This window comes from Podarcis gaigeae, assembly GCF_964106915.1.
Source record: "Podarcis gaigeae genome assembly, chromosome: 7".
Taxonomy (NCBI): domain Eukaryota; kingdom Metazoa; phylum Chordata; class Lepidosauria; order Squamata; family Lacertidae; genus Podarcis; species Podarcis gaigeae.
In genome coordinates, this window is record NC_139683.1 from 80300265 (window position 1) to 80321184 (window position 20920).

At 41.6% G+C, this 20920-nt stretch overlaps 1 protein-coding gene across 3 annotated transcripts in view; it reads right to left on the bottom strand.

Moving 5' to 3' along the window:
• The window catches only part of SLC12A7 (solute carrier family 12 member 7), a gene marked incomplete at its 5' end in the record, with an annotated part of 97170 nt that overhangs the window by 22674 nt on the left and 53576 nt on the right, over positions 1-20920 (bottom strand). For all 3 annotated transcript variants that reach the window (XM_083749678.1, XM_083749680.1, XM_083749679.1), the window contains 10 exons: positions 739-858; positions 2029-2127; positions 3671-3789; positions 4301-4475; positions 4819-4876; positions 5906-6004; positions 11096-11263; positions 12837-13048; positions 14596-14822; positions 15788-15918. In XM_083749678.1, the coding sequence (XP_083605804.1) occupies positions 739-858; positions 2029-2127; positions 3671-3789; positions 4301-4475; positions 4819-4876; positions 5906-6004; positions 11096-11263; positions 12837-13048; positions 14596-14822; positions 15788-15918 (1408 nt within the window). The remainder of the gene's footprint in view (positions 1-738; positions 859-2028; positions 2128-3670; positions 3790-4300; positions 4476-4818; positions 4877-5905; positions 6005-11095; positions 11264-12836; positions 13049-14595; positions 14823-15787; positions 15919-20920) is intronic.

Consider the following 20920-nt stretch of genomic DNA (forward strand, 5'->3'; position numbering starts at 1 on the left):
CTAGTTTTTGGAGGAGGAAAACCAGGGAAAAAATATTCTGAATCTCAGAAGCCAGAACAGCAAGAGGGATCACTGCACAGTGAAAGCAGCAATCCCTCTTGCTGTTCTGGCTTCTGGGATAGCCGCGCAGCCTGCATTCGCTCCATAAGACGCACACACATTTCCCCTTACTTTTTAGGAGGGAAAAAGTGAGTCTTATAGAGCAAAAAATACGGTAATTCATATATTTTTAAATATGAGTCCAGGTGATGGGGTAGGGCTGGTGAACCCAATGATATATTTATTTATATTTACACAAATTTAAACAGGGTAAAGTAGCATCAACTTCAGTAGCTGGGTCATGTAACTACATATGCTGTCTCCCTATTCTCCTTACTGTAAAATCACAGAAGGACTTTGAAAAGCACACAAGAAATCTGAACATCACTGATTCATGTATTTCACAAACTCACATAACTGGGTAGCAGTTAAATGGCATTTATGCAAGGTTATGTAAACAATATCTTTAATTAAACCTCCACACTTCTAGCCCAGAAAATTGCTGAAAACCCCAACAAGATATGGAAAACACACATACTTTTCCTATAGAAGTTGATGGGGGGGTATTCGTTTTTTTGGGTGAAATTTAATAGAAGTTATACAGATATGCAAGGAAGTGCAGGAAGAATGTACCTTTTTAATTTATTGTTTGAGCAACTACACTGAAGAACTGAAGATCAGATAAATGTGTGTTCTTACCCTCTATATTCTATGTATTTGTAAATGCATCCTGCTATTAGCATGGCTACCAAAGCATAGTACCAAGAGCAAATGAACATCAAGGCAAGGCACAAACTCATCCCCAAGAATGAGAGAGTCCTAAAAGAAACACATAACACAAGTTGTTAACATTCATGCTGTACAAGTAGATCTCTATATATACACAAATACACACACAAATATACGAGTCACCCCAGATTTTTTGGGGGGGGGGGAGAAAAACAGGCAGGTGGGTGGCATATTTCTGTTTTTTCCATTTTCCTGCCCCAATCTCCCTGTACTAAATGAATTATGAAATGTACAATACAACCCACTAGTGTTTTAACAATGCCATATTTTCCTGCATAGTTGTAGCCACCACATAATAGTCACACCCTATTTTTTCACTCCAAAAATTCATTGTGTAATTGTTGTGTTGTAACTTCTGAGGCTCTGTTAAGCCACAGGCCCCTTCCTTTCCTTCTCCAGCTGCCACCGCCTTTGGTCCCCTCGTACTTCGTCATCTCAGCCATGAGCTCTTAGGCCGCCTGGGCTTAGCTGACTCATAGCAAATGGTCAAGAACAGCCACGGGGCTGCTCTGGGACATGCAAACCAAGAAGGGGAAGCAGTGGGTGAGCAAAAACCTTCACCGTCTGTCTGCGCCCCCTTTCCTGCCCCCCAGCAGAACCTTCAGGCACCTCTAGGGGGGGAGGAGGGTCTCCAGAGGGCACATGGCCTGGGGTCTCAGTGGCATGAGAGGCTGAGATGCTCGTCCCTGAACCCCTTTTGGAAAGCCTGTGCTCTGGCATGGGGCTTTTCTTGTAAGTGAAAATGGCATCAAAAAGGTGACAATTATGCTATGACAAGAGCTCAATAAATAAATCCAGTTTCTCATTTGCTTCGCTCTGAACATAAATAACTGGCCAAATGTGTGGGGGAAACCCTTTCTAATTTTCTTTACATTCTAATTTGTCCCATGAAATCTATTACTCATGCTTATACTCTGTTTAACAGCAGCTATCTTTGTGTTCTTGTTTGCATTTATCTACCCTCCTGTTCTTCTATAGCCTAATAGGAAACAACTGAATAACCAACACAGAAATCCATTTTTCTTTCCATTGTTTCTTATAGGTATTTTGTGTTCTCTTGCAGCTTTCTTGCACGCATACACACACACATACACACACAACTCAATACAATTTCTACTAAACTGAAAAAGACCATAGTACTATAAAACAAATGCTTGTTTTTCTCCTTCAAAAAATAAATTTGTAAAGAACATGCCGTACCAGTGATAATACTTGAAACGAGGTCTCCAATTTGGTGTACGGAGCAGAGTTTGAACTGCACATGCCAAGTTCACAAACAGATAGCACATAAGGAAAAACCTACAAAAGAAAAATATATTTACAATTGACATGAGTATCACCACCCACTCTAATCTTGGGGACAGAGATAGCTGGAACAGAGGTAGTTAGGTTAAAGGAAAAGGAGGGGGGAAAGGTGACACAGACAAAGTGATAAAGTTCACTTCTCCTAAGGATACAACCGGCTAGCCTCATAGCCTGTATTCAAGGACTGAGGCAGATGACTCACATAACTGCCTGTGCTGAATTACAGTCATACCTCAGGTTACAGACGCTTCAGCTTGTGATGCACCGCGCCGAACCTTGATGTACCAGAACGGGCAACCTCCGGGGGCATTGGGTTGGGGGCATTGCTTTTGGGAAGTGGTTGGAGGCCAGATATAGCAGTGGGCAGGCAAAAGTGGACAAATAACCTCTCTCTCTCTCCTCTCCTCTCCTCTCCTCTTCTCTTCTCTTCTCTTCTCTCCTTCCCCTCTATCCATCATCATCATTCTCTCTCTCTCTCTCTCTCTCTCTCACACACACACACACACACACTTTATATATGGCAAGGATAGGAATTTTTCTTTTTTTGCTTATAGGCCAGAGTCTCAGCTCTCCATTCTTGGAGGGGTAAATCTGACAGGTGGGCAAGGACTTCAAAGCACAGTACATGGCTGTTTGCAAAAGGGCTTTCCAACATTCAGTGGGCAGCAGGGAGCCTACAGATGCTACAAGGGTTGCCTGCATGTGTCCTATAGTAATATAATACACTTTGGTTAGGGAAGAATAGCCCATTACACTTGTCATCAGGCTACTGCTAAAAATGGCCTCACTGTGCCAGGCAACATAACATGAAATAACACTTACTCCAGCCTAGTATTTAGCAAGTCATTTGGCAACAATGAATTGATGGAATTTCATAAAGAGAAGCAAGAAAGCTCCCTTCCCCTGCTCCTTTGCCACCCAACCTTATCTGCTAACCATGGAAGAAGAAAAGGTCCTTCTTCTGCTTGATGAAAGGCTTTTGGTTGATTTTTTTACTTGCCTGCTAAAAGGCTAGTTGTCTATGTTTCCACACCGGCTGCAGTGGCTTCCCTTTTCTCTCTTCTGATGCAGCTACAACTTTCTTCACTTTCTCATTCCTCTCCCACTGCCTGTTGCAAAATTCTTCTACTTGGCTTTTTATCAAAACTTTTTCCGTTATCTTGTAATCTTTAATTCCCTTGATCTTTTCAAATTACTGTTTTCCAAATGGTTGCATACTATGTTAACTTCTGTTAACTTCTAAATGCCTTCACTGTAGCACCTTCTTATCAAATCTTTTCCCCATCTACTTCCCTTTGTTCTCACCTCACCCCTATAGTGCCCTCATACTCTGTAACTACAAGACTGCATGCTCTCTTTCCTGACTACCCGTTCTATCTTGCAAGTCTCTTACAAGTCACTCAAACTCTCTGCATCAAAATTCGTGTAAGCATCATAAATTAAACAGTAACTGTATTACTCTTATTATTATTATTACTTATTATTATTTCAAAATAAATTACAAAAATATAGGTGAAACCTAAATACACATGCTTACATGGAAAGGATTGGAGCTACACTGTCCAGGGAAGCTATGAGAATGCCTATCTCACAAATCAACGCAGTGAGAAGCAAAGCCCATGTCGGTTCTCCATTTGCTTTTCCATGACCAAATACCTGTTAAAAAACAAAAAAGGAGAAAAAATAAACACACAAAGGATCTATCTGAAGTACATATGTTTCAAAAATGCATGGCATGAACGTAATGTAAGTGAATATTACAGGGCCCCATGTAAAGAGTCAAACTATTATTTGTTACACACAAACCTTAAGCAGCATAAATCAAATGGAGCTTCATGTTTTTCCCTCAGTTGCATATGTTAGCAGACCACAGTCACATCTGCACCATACAATTAAAGCATAATGATCCCCCGAAAAAAATTATAGGAACTGTAGTTCACCCCTCACACAGCTACAATTCACAGTACACTTCACAAACCACAGCTGTGGGTGTGACACATCTTAGAAATATTACATCAACTCCCACCTATCACAACAGCAAGGGAAGTCATATATACATCACTACAGCTAAAACTGAGAGGCTGAGATTGGGCTACCCAACAGATTTGGGGGGGGGGTTTAAATCAAAATTGTAAAAGCACTGAAAATTTTGAAGGCAAAAACTCACTTGAAGAAATGGTACTATGCCATCTCTTGCAATTGCCTGTAGCAGCCGGGGAGCACCAGTGAGGCTCTGGAGACCAGCACCACATGTGGAAAAGAATGAGCCAATCACAATGACCCAAGGAGAGGGCCATGCCAACGTACCAATCACCAGGTTTCCATTAACTGCTTGTCCAAATCTTGTGGAGAAAGATCATATGCAACATTAATCAAGGAAGAAACGTTAAGTAACTTACACAAATATCAGTCTGCTTCTCTCCACCACCAGCCCCCCCCCCCACAAAAAAAGATTTAGGGCTATGTTATTTCTAGAAAGACATGCATTGGCAACATGGACATGTATGCAGGATGAATAAAAGTGCAACTTAAAGCAGGCAACTGATATCCATTTCAAATTATCTTGAATTACCTATACCAGCTTCTGCAATATACACTTCCCAATCTCACATTTTCATCTACTTAAACTGGTATGGACAGGAAGCCTTTGAAATTATGTAGCAAAACCCTCCCACTGTTACATACTTGTCTCTCAAGACGACTCCTTCTATACAGGCTCCAAAAAGTACTATGCAGGACAAATCTGCAATTAAGACTCAAGGAACTTAAAAGGAACATAAATTGGAAAAGGGGGGAACAGAAGGTCCACAAGAACACCTGGAAAGCATTAGAACAGAGGTCAGCAAACTTTTTCAGCAGGGGGCCAGTCCACTGTCCCTCAGACCTTGTGGGGGGCCAGACTATATTTTGGGGGAAAATATGAACGAATTCCTATGCCCCACAAATAACCCAGAGATGCATTTTAAATAAAAGGACACATTCTACTCATGTAAAAACACCATGCAGGCCCCACAAATAACCCAAAGATGCATTTTAAATAAAAGGACACATTCTACTCATGTAAAAACACGCTGATTCCAGGACCGTCCGCGGGCCGGATTGAGAAGGCGATTGGGCCGGATCCAGCCCCCGGGCCTTAGTTTGCCTACCCATGCATTAAAAGAACAGCACACATTACTGAACACCCCAAAGAAGCTAAGCACTGATTTCTTTGGGAAAGGTTTTAACTTCCACATTGAATTTGGCAGAGTATTTAAACTTTGACTGTACCATATTCTGTTTCTATACCTAAAAAAAAAAAAAAAAAATCAGAATAGAAAAAGAAGGGAGATATTCCCTTCACGTTTTTGCTTTATTATTTGCTCCATTACAGCTTATTATTTTCATATATCTCTGGTTACATTTAATGTTATAAAACAAATACTATAATGGTTCACATGTTTCCATCTATAATACTGTAGTACAAAGCTCTTATATGTATCTACCAATATTAATGCTGCAAATCCCATCGGTTTTATCAATCAGTCAGAATGAGGTGTAGCTTCTATATAAACTAATACGAGATGTACTATTCCTGGAGAAGTGGCTTATGCTTTCTGCTTAAAGGTTCATCAAATCCCAACAACCCTACTCATAACTGAAAATAAAATATTTAGGATTCCCTCATAACCACATTTTACTATCATATGTCTGTGCATTCTCAAAACAAAAACCTAATTAAACAAACCAAGAATATGAAATCTAGACCCCGCAAATTGCATTAAAAGGATACAGATAAATGATGTTGTTAAAATGGCCAGAATTGTTCCAGTTGGAATAGCTTTTTGAGCATCCCGAAGATCCCCTGACCTGTTTGAACCTGCCATAATGCCTAAAATACATACAGAAATAGAAAAAAATGGGATGTCATCTAGTTCCTGATTATTCCAGTTATATTAAGTTGATAGATGCAACCTGTCATTAAAGCAACAACCATAACATACTACTACCAGAACAAGCAAAGGACTATATCTGGTCAATCACACCTTTAGCAGAGAGCTGGAAAGGGAGAAGGGAAGGGAATAACAACTTCAAGACCTGGTGAAGACTATTAAGAAGGTCTGCATTTGATGATCCTTCAAGAGTCAAATGTTCCAAAAGTCCTTTCCAACTGCCAGCTCTACAAACAGTCACAGTGGCTGCGTTTGCACATCACATTAAACCAAAACTTAGCACAGATATGCAAATTTGCTGGCTCCCAAGGAGGAAGCTGCAGCTGCTTTGCCTCTCCCTGGGCTTTTTAGAGAAATAGCTAAGCTAAGGGATGGCTTATCACATTGCCTGAACCTGGGATTGTGGGCAAGGTGTCCTCCTTAACCAAAACCACAAGACACACCTTGCCTATAGCTCATGATTAGGTATGATCTCAGCTTCAGACAACATGCTGAGCTGCTGCCCTGTGCTGACCTAAAGAGTCTAGAGAGAATCAAAGCAGATTCAAACTCCCCATTGGAAGTCAGTGCAGTCGTGGTAAGACATACTCTGACTTACAATGATGTGAGAACCAGGTCAATGTCAATACACTGGTCATAGTCACATACAATGCTAAACAAAACAATGGCTTAGCATGAACATTCTGGGGAGAAGCTCATAACTGCTTGGTTCCTTCCCAACCCTTTTAGTTCAGTGCAGCGCATACCTAAGCCAGGTTTTGGCTTAGTGTGCAAGTTCAAACCCGGGATTGTGGTTAAGCTCTCTCCTCCTTAACCAAGAGCTGTAGTCAAAGTTTGTTCTTGGCCACATCTTGCAGTGTGCCAAAGGCTCCTATGCCTAATCAATGAGGCTGCTAGACAGAAAAGGGTCTTCTCTGTTTAGAAAATTAGTTCAGGCTATGTATTAGGAGAAATACTGTGCTTTTCACATTTTGCTGAGCCTAGAAAGGTTCAGAAGGCTTTTGGACTATTGGGTAAAGGCTGGAAAAGTCATGGACTACTGAAGAAAAAGATGCCTAAGGATAGATAATATTCCTTTATATGTCATTTTTATTTTTATTTTCTCAACTTTTTTCTTTCCCTCACTACCTGATTTCTTTATTTTTGATATCTGGTCTTGGCTACAAAGTGTATAAATATAATATTAATAGAATTATTATTTTTTAAAAGATAATTAGTTAATGATTAGTTTACTAATGCTGCAAATGTATTTTTATAAATTCATTTTTTTAAAGAAAGATTTTTTTCTATGTATTATGGTTTTCCAATAATAAAGAGAATAATAAATCCAAAACCAGCAGCAGAAAAGTACTGGTAGAAGCAGAAAATATCTTTTAGTGCAAATACAAATTTAGGATAAAAGAACTATGTTTTGAGAACAATATTTGGTGATACTCAAATACAGAAACTATAATTAGCTGTAGTCAATGTCTCTTTTGTGGACACAGACATATGAACATAATAATGACCTTGTTTGATACATTATACAGCCCAGGCTACCTGTTGGAACTGAGAGAAGAATATATTTTAATCATATTATGAGGCAAAACTACACTGTAGCAAACTTCTAGCAACAAGTCTGCAATCCATTCCGGCAAGGCTAAGAAGCAACCCCTAAAGGCTTGCCAAAATGAATGTTTCTTCACTATTTTACAAGCAAGCTTCACTCCTGAAGAAAAGACATATAAACCAAAAGGTTCAAAACAAAGTCTACCTCTATACTTTGAAAAAGGTGAAGAAAAGTGTTATGACCATAAAGGAAAAAGCGAAGATGTCAGTGCAAAAGTTCAGCTTGTGCTGTACAAGAGACTTCTATGGAAGAGTTCCAGCAATACTTTTCAGCCAATTAGCTAATATCAAGACATGGATGACCTTAGGAAATGTATTATGTCCCAATAGTATTCATTACATGAGAGAACAAGTTCGGACAGCTTCTTCCATTTCTTGCAGGAATCAAAGCAACACAAAGGAAGACAAAGCCCTTATTTTTATAGACATGGAAAGAGATGCCAACAAAATTCCAGTTCATTCCCTGTTTTGGCAGTCATACTAAAATAATATGCTCTATCTCATCTGCAGGACTTGTTCATATTGCGTACCCAAAAATACTTCTCTCACGCCAAAAAACCCTAAATACTGAATATAAGATTTTTACAGACACACAAATTCTTATTTCTTTGTTCTTACTAAATTAAACGCTTCACTCTGAATTACACATTTGAATTCTGAGTATCTGAACTCAAGGCACTGTGTTACAGTGGTTCCAGTTCTACCTCCAGGACTAAGTCCAGAGAACAGGATTGGGAGAGTGACCCTTCAGCCCCCTGGGGGTTGTGCTGTGAGGTGCTGCAAGGAACAATTCTTTCTCTAATGGTCAGTACACTGATGACACACAGCTCTATTTCTCCATGACATCTGAATCACAGGATATTGTGTGGGCCCTGGACTAGTGTCTGAACAATAGATGAGTGAAAAGGAACCATTGGTTCCTACCTGAAAGGTAGTTCTTGATGCTGATAGAAGTTCTTCAATCTGAGATTGCAGTATCACCTTGTGATGAAGGCAGGAAATAACAATTTAGGGAAGTAGAATGCTCCCAGCATGCAGTTGCGTCCTCACTAAGCTCTACCAAGTCAGTCTAGGAGGAACAACATTGCCTAAAATGTAGGAAACCCACTTCCTTAAAAAAAACTACAAAAAAATAGTACTTTAGAATTATCTAAAGCCAGGAAACTATTAATAATAACTACCCATCAGATATGAGCCCAATGGTTCTTTCTATGTTGCTAGTGAAGCTCATCAATCCAGGACATACTAAATGATCCAGATATAGGGTGGGAAATTGGTAGCAACCAAATTATTGGCAAAGGACTTGCTTCAGGACCGTCTGACCAAATGGTGCTTCAGCTGAAGCATACCTGCCTGTCTTATAATGGTCTACTGAATTGAGTTTAGTGGCCGCTCTGCACTGACAGAAAAGGCAGTGGAAGCAGCTGCTGTGCTCGTTGAGTGAGTAGTTATCCCGGCTGGCACAGGCAGTATCTGAGATTCATTGGCTGGGGAGATAAAAGCCCTACTCCATCTAGATCAGGCTTCCTCAACCTCAGCCCTCCAGGTGTTTTGAGACTACAATTCCCATCATTCCTGACCACTGGTCCTGCTAGCTAGGGATCATGGGAGTTGTAGGCCAAAAACATCTGGAGGGCTGAGGTTGAGGAAGCCTGATCTAGATGATGTTGAATTAGTTACTTTCTTACCTAAGTAAGAAGGAAGAAATGAGACAAAATAATGCCCATTAATCTAAAGCACTGGCTCTATACCCTTTAAGGTCATGTGGACATCTGTGGAATGCCCCATCAGTTCCAGATGGTGAGCAGCAGACAGACAAAAGGTGGGCAGGACTAATTACTGCTTTCTATGAAATTTAGATGCAACTTTCAAGAAAGGTCTCTTCTTGCCTCCATGAAAAATACAGAGGTGCTTTGCAGCAGAGAGGGTGAGCGTTCTACTTCCTAAATTGTTGTTTTCTGCCTTCAACGCAGACACATGGCTCACTGCATCCAACGGCATCCAAACGTAGACAAAAACCAGCTCCTCCACCTCAGGAGATCTCATTTGTAACAGTCACATCAGTTTGGGCAAAGTCATGCCAAAGTCATCTTTCTGGTTTGCCATCTTGAATCAAAACAGCATCCAGTATCAAAACAAAGATGAAGACTCCATCTCAGGAGCTCTCATACCAAGCTGGGTGACAATATTTTGAGAGGCATCCACATCAACACAGTTGTGATCTGTTACACCAAAACGGGCAATAGTACCTTCAGAGTCATCCAATTATGTGCAGTTTGGACCTGTAGCACCAAATTGGGCAAAGTCACATGAAACTGGGTGATATTTTCAGCAGCATCCACATCAGCGCAGTTTGGGCCCGTCACACCAAACTGGGCAAAGTCGTGTTTTGGTCCACTATCTTAATTCACAATGGCACCTGGCATCCAAATGTCAGTGGAGACCACCCCGACAACCTCAGGAACCCTCATGTAGAGTTTAATGATACCAACTCGACTGGTGTCTGAACCCATAGAGAACAGGCGGGCAGACAAATATACAGACAGACCATTTTCCAAAATATATAGTAAATTTTTGTAAACCATTTAGGTTGTTGTTTTTCTTTTAACCAATAAAGAAGTAGATACATTTTGTTAAGTAATGAAGAAATTATGCGAGTAGCGGAGCAGAACTGAAGGCCTTAACTGAACAGCCTCACATACCACTGAATCTCTGACCTGGATAGCTCGGTTCAGTTAGGGACCCCAAGGAAAAATTGCTATGTGCCTCTCCTCTTACTCCCATTCCAGGAAGCCATGCAATGTCTTAAGAGCTCCAGGGACCTGAAGGTTCAGCTAACTGCAGCTCCACATAGCATCTGACCCCAGGAAGCCCTGACAATCTGATGCCAAAGACAATCTCTGTCTCCTTTTCTCACACTCCAAGGCACTTCTCTTTCTTATTTCATCTCTGTTCCCTCCTTCCCACTTTTTTTAGTTAACCTCACTGCTGCTAACAGCACACACTTAACTCTCCATATACCAATAAGGCTGTACATATCTGTCTAGCATCTCTTGCCACCCATCTGCAGATAAGCTGTCAGTATTATCTGAATGTTGCTTGCTTAACCACTATTTTTTGTTCTGTAATAATCTCCACATTGCCACAATCTTTCTATTTTGCAATGAAGTAGTACATTCTTTGATTCTCAATTCTTGACTGTTGTCTGATTACCCCATGTGTTAGTAACATTACTGTGTCTAAACTAAATATCTCATTATAAGTGCTGGCAGAAAAGACATTTACATGCACTTTTTTTTACATGTATGTGCAACTAGGACACACAGAGCTGAGTTAGGCAAATTAAATCCAATATGCAATTCTAATCAATACACAGAGAATCACTTCAGTTGTGAGAGAGAGAAAGGGGGGGGGGACTATACCTGTCACAGATGGAAAATAAATTCCTACTAGCATGGTGAAATAGGTCATGATATCCGAATACACATAGTATTTAATTTTCGCATCTGTCTCTTCTAAAACAGGAACTGATGGCTGATCCTGTTTCTCCACAAATGCGAATTTGTCTCCATATACACTCCACAAATTATCTGGTGAGGAATAAGAACAAAAGTTTACTCACTCAGGCCAGCTTCTAAACATATATAAACACTAACTCATGCAAATCATTCACTCCTCCTCAAAATACGGTTCTCTTCTCGATAAGAAAACCTTATTTGTTTTGACCACTTGAAGTTTCTGGGATATTACCGTATTTTTTGCTCTATAAGGCACACTTTTTCTCTCCTAAAAAGTAAGGGGAAATGTGTGTGCGTCTTATGGAGCGAATGCAGGCTGCGCAGCTATCCCAGAAGCCAGAACAGCAAGAGGGATTGCTGCTTTCACTGCTCAGCGATCCCTCTTGCTGCTCTGGCTTCTGGGATTCAGAATATTTTTTTCTTGTTTTCCTCCTCCTTATGGCCTGGAGCGTCTTATAGAGCAAAAAATACGGTAATTATCCCAGAATGAAGATGTTTATTAGGCTTATAACAAAAAGTGTGATGAATGTATTCCGCATCCTGCTGAAGTCAGCAGTAAAGCATTCGCTAAGTGTAAATGGAACAGGATTTCAAGTCAAGGCAGGGCTGGAGCACACTGGGCTTGAAAAAGGTAATATGTAATATAAACAGTTAATTTTCACTTGTAAAACTGGCAATACTGATCTGTATGGCCAATAATTTGTGTTCTTTTTCTTTTTCTTTTCATTTTCATGAGAAAGTGCATATTATGTGGCACAAATAAATCATACTAACAAATCTGCATAAAAGTAATGAAATGGACTGCAATGGAGAAAAGGTGCTGAGGATACTCCTTGCAAGGATACTAGTTTGTCAAAATAAAAATAATTTTTAAAAACAGACTAAGTAATACTCATAAATAAATAAGAATAAAAATGTGCACCCCACCACCGAGACCATTCCATTGTATCCATCCAACCTCCCAAAATTTCAACACCTCTTGCAATGGTTTGAACCCCTTCCGTTTCAACAGTATAAATTCTACAAACACCTTCCATATCTCCTCAAAATCATTTCTCCTGCATATTCCCCGCCTTACCTTAATGGCACATGTTAATTTATCGTTAATAGCTATATCCCACACCTCTTTATACCATTCTTCCATTTTATATTCTGCTTGTCCCATCCCCTTTCTAACTATAATCATTCGTGCAGCTGTCAATAAATTTGTGAGCAGGTCCTTCGTAGCCTGCTATGGATATTAGTTAGTCTAGGGCAGTGTTTCCCATCCTAGGGCCTCCAGATGTTTTTGGCCTACAACTCCCATCATCCCTAGCTAGCAAGACCAGTGGTCAGGGATGATCTAGTTCAAAAACAGCTGGAGGCCCAAGGTTGGGAAACACTGGTCTAGGGCCAGCACTGAACTAAGGACCAGTTCATATGGGAAGTGTCATCTGCACATGCACAAGCAACCCTGGCAAACTGGGCAATCGCAACAGTCTGAAGAGAATGTGTTCAGGCAGCAATAAGTACAAACTGATGCTAAAAAGAGCAGGAGTTAAAAGGCTTCCTTACTATACCCCTATCAGTAGAAAACATTTGGGTTACCTAGTTTCTACACGTGTGGTTAAAGGTGCAGTTGTCACTTCACAAGATGTAAACTCACCAAGTAAGACTCCGCTTGCGACTCCTGGAATCCCCTGAATTTCTGTGACGTTGTTTAGAATGAAATATTCATCACAGGTGGCATTTAATAGTGGGCTACCGCAGAAATTTTCCCACAGCTTGGTAGTCACTGTCATATTGTTTTCTTCATAATATTTGACACAAGGAAAATCAGTATCTCTTACTAATGTACGATTTCCAAGGAGGCAAACGCTAGAACACAAAATAAAAATCAATCAAATGCTACACCTGATTTAACAAATTTTTATCATTTGATTTAACAAGTATGTTCAAGCTAGGATAACTGTAGTTATATAGTAAAGTCAAGAATTCTGCCCCATTTGGGAAAAATGTATTTTTCCCCTAGCAGAGAATATGTATTTTGAAAAATAAAGACTTTTTAGAAATGCGCATGTTCTCACTTCCTCTTTAGTACCTGCCTGTTCATCAGTACATGTGTTCAACAATTAATGAAGTCATGTAAAGAAGCAAGTTACCGTATTTTCCGCCCCATAGGATGCACTTTTTCCCCTCCAAAAATGAAGGTGAAATGTGTGTGCGTCCTATGGGGCGAATGCAGGCTTTCGCTGAAGCCTGGAGAGCGAGAGGCATCAGTGCGCACCGACCCCTCTCGCTCTCCAGGCTTCAGGAAGCTATCCGCAAGCCTTGCAAGCCCGGCGGGAGGTCCCGCTGGGCGCGCGAGGCTTGGGGTGGCAGCCTGCCGTCTGAAGCATGCGGAGCCCTCCGGAGGGCTCCCCGTGCTTCGGGCGAGTGTCCGCAAGCCTTGCGCGCCCAGCAGGAGGTCCCGCCGGGCGCACGAGGCTTAGGGCAGCAGCCTGCCGCCCGAAGCACGCGGAGCCCTCCGGAGCTTCGGGCAGGTGTGCGCAAGGCTTGGGGCGGCAGCCGCGGCTGGGGGGGGATAATTTTTTTTATTCATTCCCCCCCCCCCAAAAAATGAGGTGCGTCCTATGGGCCGGTGCGCCCTATAGGACGAAAAATACGGTAAGTGAGTGATGACTGGCACAAAACCTACATTTAAGTGCACATGAGTATATTTGCACAGAAGTATTTAGCTTGCCCTTCTAAGGAAAGGCATTTCCTCAGAAGGCTTACAAGTGGTTAAAAATCACGTCAAAAAAACCACCATCATCAAGAAAAACACAACAGAGAAAGGAGTAACATATGATAAAATACAACAGGCTGTATCCAACATGGCAGTTCCACTCGCACAACAAATTACTTTGCGGACAATGGAACTTCCTCTCCCTCTCCTGTCCCTTCAAGCCCTCCACACACTCACTAAATCTGCTCTGGAGGATTAGGGGATCCTCTGGAGCAGATTGTGGGGGCACAGGGGAGAGGACAAGAAATGGTAGTCCCACTGTGCAAGCAGAACTCCACTCATGCGGCACTGTCTTCAGATAAAGGATCGGCTGGCTGGGCCTGCTGGAATAAGAAGTCTTCATCAACTGGCAGAAGACAACTGGAGAGGAAACCACCCCAACTGTCCCCACGATGGGAGCATCAAGCTCTTCCTTTCTCTCAGTCCCTGCCAAGCTCTCCAGATTCAGCTCAGAGTGTCTCCCAGCGACACTAATAAAGGACATATGAGTTTGGGAAGGTTCTGATGACTCAGGGGGCTCACTGAGTTCAGGAATTCAAATTTTTGCTTCAATGTCTGAACCAAGTAGATTCCAGATATTTAAAGCATGCTGTAATAATAATCACATATCTAAAAAAAAACCTTATCCTTTACTTACGGAAAGATTGGTGGTTCAAAAGCAGTTTTAATAACCCCAGCATAAATGGCAAAAATTGAAAGAATTACACAAGCCAAAAAGACGAGGGCAAGCTTATTGACGTATTTGACGCCCACAAAAACGACGAGGGCCATCAGAGCAAGGATGCATGTCCCATAAACTCTCATGTTGTTTAACATGGCTTCCTCACCGCCTTCAAAAATAGCAGCATTGGGGGAAATGTATTTCTGTAAGGAAAACAAATATCAGACAGCTTTTAGCATGTAATTCCAAGATAGTTAACTTTCAGATCACTTAAGTAATCAAAGAACAGCAAGACTGTTACCTCAAAAAGTTAGCTTTTAAAACAAAACTGGGGGAAATTAGTACTTGACAACCGTTTCATCATTTGTCAAATTAGGATTTTTCTTTTATTTCAACATGGTTTTAGAAAATAAAACTTGGAAATATAATCTGAAAAATATCTGTGCAAGTTAATCTATTTATTAAGTTTGCATAAAAGTGCTTATAGGCAAAATATCTGTGAAGCAAAAGTCATATATCAGGTGTGAGTAACATGTGGCCCTCCAGATGTTGCTGTGACTCCATTCTCCATCAGCCCCAAGCAGCATGGCCAGCACTCAAGGATGATGGCCAACATCTGGAGGGTCACAAGCTCACAAAATCTGGTTTAAAATATTCATGCATCACAGCAAGCATCATTCTTTTAAAAATGAATTTCTTCTGTGTAAAAGAAGAGGATAACAGCTCTCTTTAAGGTAGTTCTTGCCGCCAGCAATTTTCATAAATGCATGCAGGGTACACAAGTATGTGTGTGCACATGAGATAGTACATATATTGCCCAATTAACTCAGGGAAGTCTTTAAAAAAGTAAATGTTTTTATCTAATACTTAAATATTGTCATCCCAATTTTAATTATTATTATTAATTTGATTTCTTATCAACCCTTCACCATAAGGTCCCAGAGTACAGTACAAAATAAAAATACAATATTATGGTCTGCGCCCCTTCATTTCAGACAGTATGTTATTCCATAAATAAAATTCATTATGGACATGTACTTTTCCAAGTCTCATGGCTCGCTCTCTCTGATGTTTTTAATAAAAACAGTATTGTAGTTTATTAGAAAGGAGGGGATGTGTAGTTAGTGCTACATTAACGTTTTTTAACGCTTTTTAAACGACAACTTACCAGTAGAATTTCAATTGTGCCAAGAATATACATAGCCCCTGCAAAAGTTGTGCCCAAGTAAAAACAGATTCCCACAGCTCCACCAAATTCCGGCCCTAATGATCTTGAGATCATGTAGTATGAGCCACCAGCTGTGAAATTAACATCAATGAAACACACATTAGCGTAATACTTAATGCCACAAGAATATTCAAAACATATTTACACTGCTTTATTTATTCAACCACTCATTTCTGTACAGCATAAAAAAATGGCAAACAAACATAACTCAACAATAATATAGTTTTAAGAAAGGCTTGATGTAGTAGGAGATGGGGATTCCTCCATCGTGTTCAGGTCCACAGTTCATTTGCAGACCACTGAGCGCAGACGCAGATTTCACCCTCTTGTGTGCGTGGCACCATGTGTTCACATGTTTATCAGGCCGTGAACAGTGGTTTGGCAAAGGTAACACAACAGGAACAGTAGGTATTGCTGGAGTTACAGAGGGTTGGGTCTTCATGGGTCAAACAGATAAAGCCACAAAGATCTAAGTAGGAACTGAAGCAGGAGCCAAAGACACCACCGCAGAGAAGAAACTAGAAACTATAACTGGCAGCTCTTTAGGTATATCACCCAAAAGATTTGAAGTAATATCTGAGGAATCAGGTGAAGCTATGTTTACAAGGAAACAGCGGCAGCAGCTGGGCTATGTTATGAAACAGGCAACAAATGCTTGCATGGATCCTTACTAGTCAGGGGCAAGGATACTACAGAAAGATTGAGAGGACCAGGCTGAAGCAAAACAGAGTAAGAAAGTGAAGGATCAGGTGGCACAGAAATGGGGAGAGGCTGGGGTAGGAACCTCAAATCCCCAAAATCCATCTTCAGAGAAGACTCCACAAGGACTCAGGGTGCACAAAAACTTCAGGCAAAGCCTCTTCATCACAACAACTGGTTGAAAAGAGAAAAGGGCAGGAAACTTAACCAGACTCTGGTGGCTCACCTTAAACACAACACCTTTGGCAACGGCAGTGCCCCCAGCCACAGTATCTGGGATGTAATGGAGGGTGGCAGCTTCACCAGTCCCCTTGTTCCCCCCACGCCAATTGGGCTTGGCGCCCACGATTGCAGAGGTTGACACCATCAGAGGAGGGCGATGCTTATGAGCTGATTTATATGTTGCCTTAAGGGCCTCAGCCTTCAGCAGCTTCCTCTTGTCCATGGCCCAAGACTTCCACAGAGCTACTGCAGCTGTTGGCCTGGAGCTAATGGAGACCACCAAAAAAATGAAATAAAACAGAGCTGCAGTGATTGCTGAACCAAAGATTTGTGGAAACAGCAGGGGGGGTCCCTTCCAACTCTACAACTCTATGAAATGCCATGGGCTGGTGCGGCTGATGGCCTGGAGTTCTAGTGAAGCTCAGAAAATGGCAGGCAGGAAAAAAAAGCATTAAAAATTCGGCTCACACAACCCACAGAACACTACACTGCTTGGATGAGGAAGGGAAAGGACACTTCAACCCCCAAACAGGCTATAAAACAAAGGAAGAAGGGAGTTCACTTTAAACTAGGGACAAGGGACAATACAAAGAGGGAGAAGCAGAGTTTAAAGGGCAGGAAATGGTAAGGCATAGCGTACAGCACACACAAGAACGTGCCCACAATCACACATAATATGCCCAGAAACGAAAGACCAAGGACCACAAATTCACTAGATCCGCCCCCCATGCGAATAATATTATGAACACAACCTCCCCCCGCAAAAGCAAGCAAAGAAGCACACCAACAACAATTGGCAAGCCAGACCACAAATTCCAGAAACTACAGCAAGCTCTCGGTAGTGGCACCCACCCTGTGGAATGCCCTCTCATCAGATGTCAAGGAAAGAAACATCTCTCTGACTTTTAGAAGACACATGAAGGCACTCCTGTATCAGGAAATTTTTAATGCATAATATTTTTACAATGTTTTATGTGTTATAAGCCGCCCAGAGTGGCTGGGGAAACCCAGTAAGATGGGCAGGGTATAAATAATATTATTACTGCACTTGTTTTACTTTTGTGATCACAACCTTATGCAGGTAGGTGGGTGGGATAAATAAATAAATGGAGAGCCAGGGAAACCCAAAGTTCTCTACTCTCCTTTATTTCCCATCACCACCCATGTACCCAGCAGGTTTTCCTCATTTACTGGGCTTTGGGAAGGGAGCGGGAGGTCTCTGACAGCATCTCAGAGACCTTGTGCCCACCTTTCCAAAGTTCAGTATGAGCCACCTTCCTTACTGGCCTTTGGGAAGGAGGTGAAAGGGCTCTGGGGACACCCCATTGGCCAGCAAGGAAGGCACCTCCTTGCTTACCAGACTGCAACAGATTCCCCATCGTTGATATTGGAGAAGACACTCCTTGAGATTATCAGAACTCATATCATTTATTTATAGTTCAAAGCCAGCACTTTGAATTAGAAACAGACTGGTAGGCAGTGCAGCTGCTTCAGAAAAGGAGTAGCGTGATAATGCCATCCTAGCTATCAATCGTTTGGGCAAGCAACATTATGGACCACCCAAAGTTTCTGGGTCTTATTTTCTTTAGAATTTATATCATAGCTGAATCCACCAAGGTTTGTTCTTGGCTTACTGAACGTTGCTTGTAGGAGCCAAGCAAACCACAATTCCCGGTTCAGATGCAACACTATGCCAAGGATTACAATTGCTTTCCTCCATGTGCTATTGAGGAGATGACACACAGCCCAGGTAAAGCAACGTTAATGGTTTAATGTGAACTTGCCTACTATGACATGAGAACTGGACCAGTGGAGAGGCCAGGAAAATGCAATGGGTGTTTTTTGTTTTTAAAAATGCATTCCATCATTCAGACATTAGTATGGTTGCCATAATTCAGTCTCACAAATCTGGGTTGCCTACTATACAAATTATTTTCCAATTAGGGTTGAGAAAGGGTTAAGCAACCTGCTTCCTGTTGATATCCCACTACAAATCGCCCCAGATGCTTGGATTTTTGATACATTTGTTGCTCCGCCCCTTTTTGCCTCCGGCTCCACCAACCACTGGCATATGGCCCTCAGGTGGTTTTCCAAAAATACATTCGGCCCTAGGCTGAAATAAATCCCCCCCCCCTCCTTTGTAATAACATGTCATTCTAATTTTTTTGCATGGAAACTCCTCATTACATTCCTCTCTGCATGTAGTCTGGAACTTTTTCTCTTTCTTCCCCCCCATCTTAACATGTTTAGTTGGCATTTTTACTTCTAACTTTGATAGCAATGTACACTACAATAGCAATCAACAATGCGGTGCTTTGTATGTCTACTCAGAAGTAAGCCTCACTGCGTGCCATAGGCCTTATTTCCTGCCAAGCGGGTACAGGATTGCAACCTCAGGCTGCTTAGACATGGATAGGATTGTACTGTTACTTACTAAACACCATGCAAGCTTTTCTAAACTTACTAAATTTTATGCAAACATCAATTCTTTCAGAACATCAACTATTGTTTCTCCTTGTTCATTGTACATTAGCATTGGTGATCAGGAGATTCATGGGGGATGGTGTGATTGTGATTTGTGGTTAGGAAAGGAAAGACAGAAAGTGTGCAACGATCTCAGGCATCTGAAAAAGTGGATTAATTTGGAGACTCACAAGAGGAGCCTCCCTCTCCCTGCCCTCCTTACAGAACATGCAGCATGAAAGACAGAAGCCTGGTTTCCTCTAACTTCAAATGAAGATTCTTACCAAAAATGATGCTACTTATAGGTTCTTTCCTTTAAAACTGATGCAGTGGCATGTGCTGTTTTAGGATATTAAGCAGGTGTGAAACACAAGAGTGACCATTAATAAGCCCCATGCACATTTGCCCCCAGGAATGCAGATAGGAGTGTGTGCAACAAAGGTCAGACACGGACTTTCACGTTATTTGCAATTTCTACTATTTAACCTGTTGCATCCCTAATGCTCTGTGTCAAAAATAGAATCTTAACAAGGAGACAGAAGAGGGCAAGAGTTTAAGAGTTGACTTGGTATGGTCATGCGATGCAGACGTGCAGGACAGTGCAGCATAAGGCTTCTGTAAGCAAGCGAGTGCTGAATTTGGGCTAGAAAAGCACGTCAGAAAGTGACCAAATGGGGTGAGATAGTGGTGGATCTGGGGGGCTGGGGGAAGTAGGAGGCCTTTCCTCAAATGTAAGGCATTTCCTGCATGCCTGAGGGGGATCCCTCCCTGTACGCAAGAAGCCATACTTGCCCCCTTCTTTTTTCTGAGAGTGATACCCTGCACCTAACAGGGACCGCATCTAAAAGCAAACAATATCTGGAACATTGTCTCAGAAGGTAGCAACTAAAAAAGCCTAGATAATCCACTAACAACAAAGGGTTCCTGCTGTGCTTTGCTCTGGCTAATTGGCTAACAGTGCTTAGATTATAAAACAGAAGGTATCAAGCAGCACTAAGGAAGAGATTGGAAAGGCTGTGGCTGGAATAATAACTGCAGCTTCACTGTTCATAAATCAAGGAGAACGAAGGAAACACTGGAGGAGAATTCAAAGGTCAGAAGCAATCCATGATCTGGGAGACTGTTTAATGTTATAAGATTTATTAATTCGTTATGAGAGAAAATGCAATATCATGCTGCACATTTACCACTTTGCCTGTGTTTTAACAGAAGGCTTGCTTTACAGTCTCATTAAGCAACCCTACCCACAGATATATGTAGGCAAGTGCCATTGTGCAGCTACAGACAGGGCTGCATTTCTAATGTTTCCTGCCAGCGTAAATGTGAATGCTATTTGGTTGCTACGTATCAATTCAAAGAAAAATAGTACCAGTATCAAATTTCTTATAGTGACAGCCAACACACTGTCTGAAAGCACTGCAGAATGCATGTCTACTTGGAAGTAAAAACGAAGTTTGGCTGCAGCTCATGGTCAAGGTTAAATTACATTTGTGGGCTGAAATAGGTGCCCCATTTCTGATAAAGTCTCTTGTGTACGCTGTTTCGCCATTTCCACATGCAAATTGGGGAAGAGATACAGAAAGGCTTAGTTAGCTACAATGCTGCTGCCGTTGCTGTAAGAGCAGCAAAGGTAAGGCCTTTGCAGACACACCGGCAGACACCCCCCCCGCCCCCAACTAGTCAGGTGCA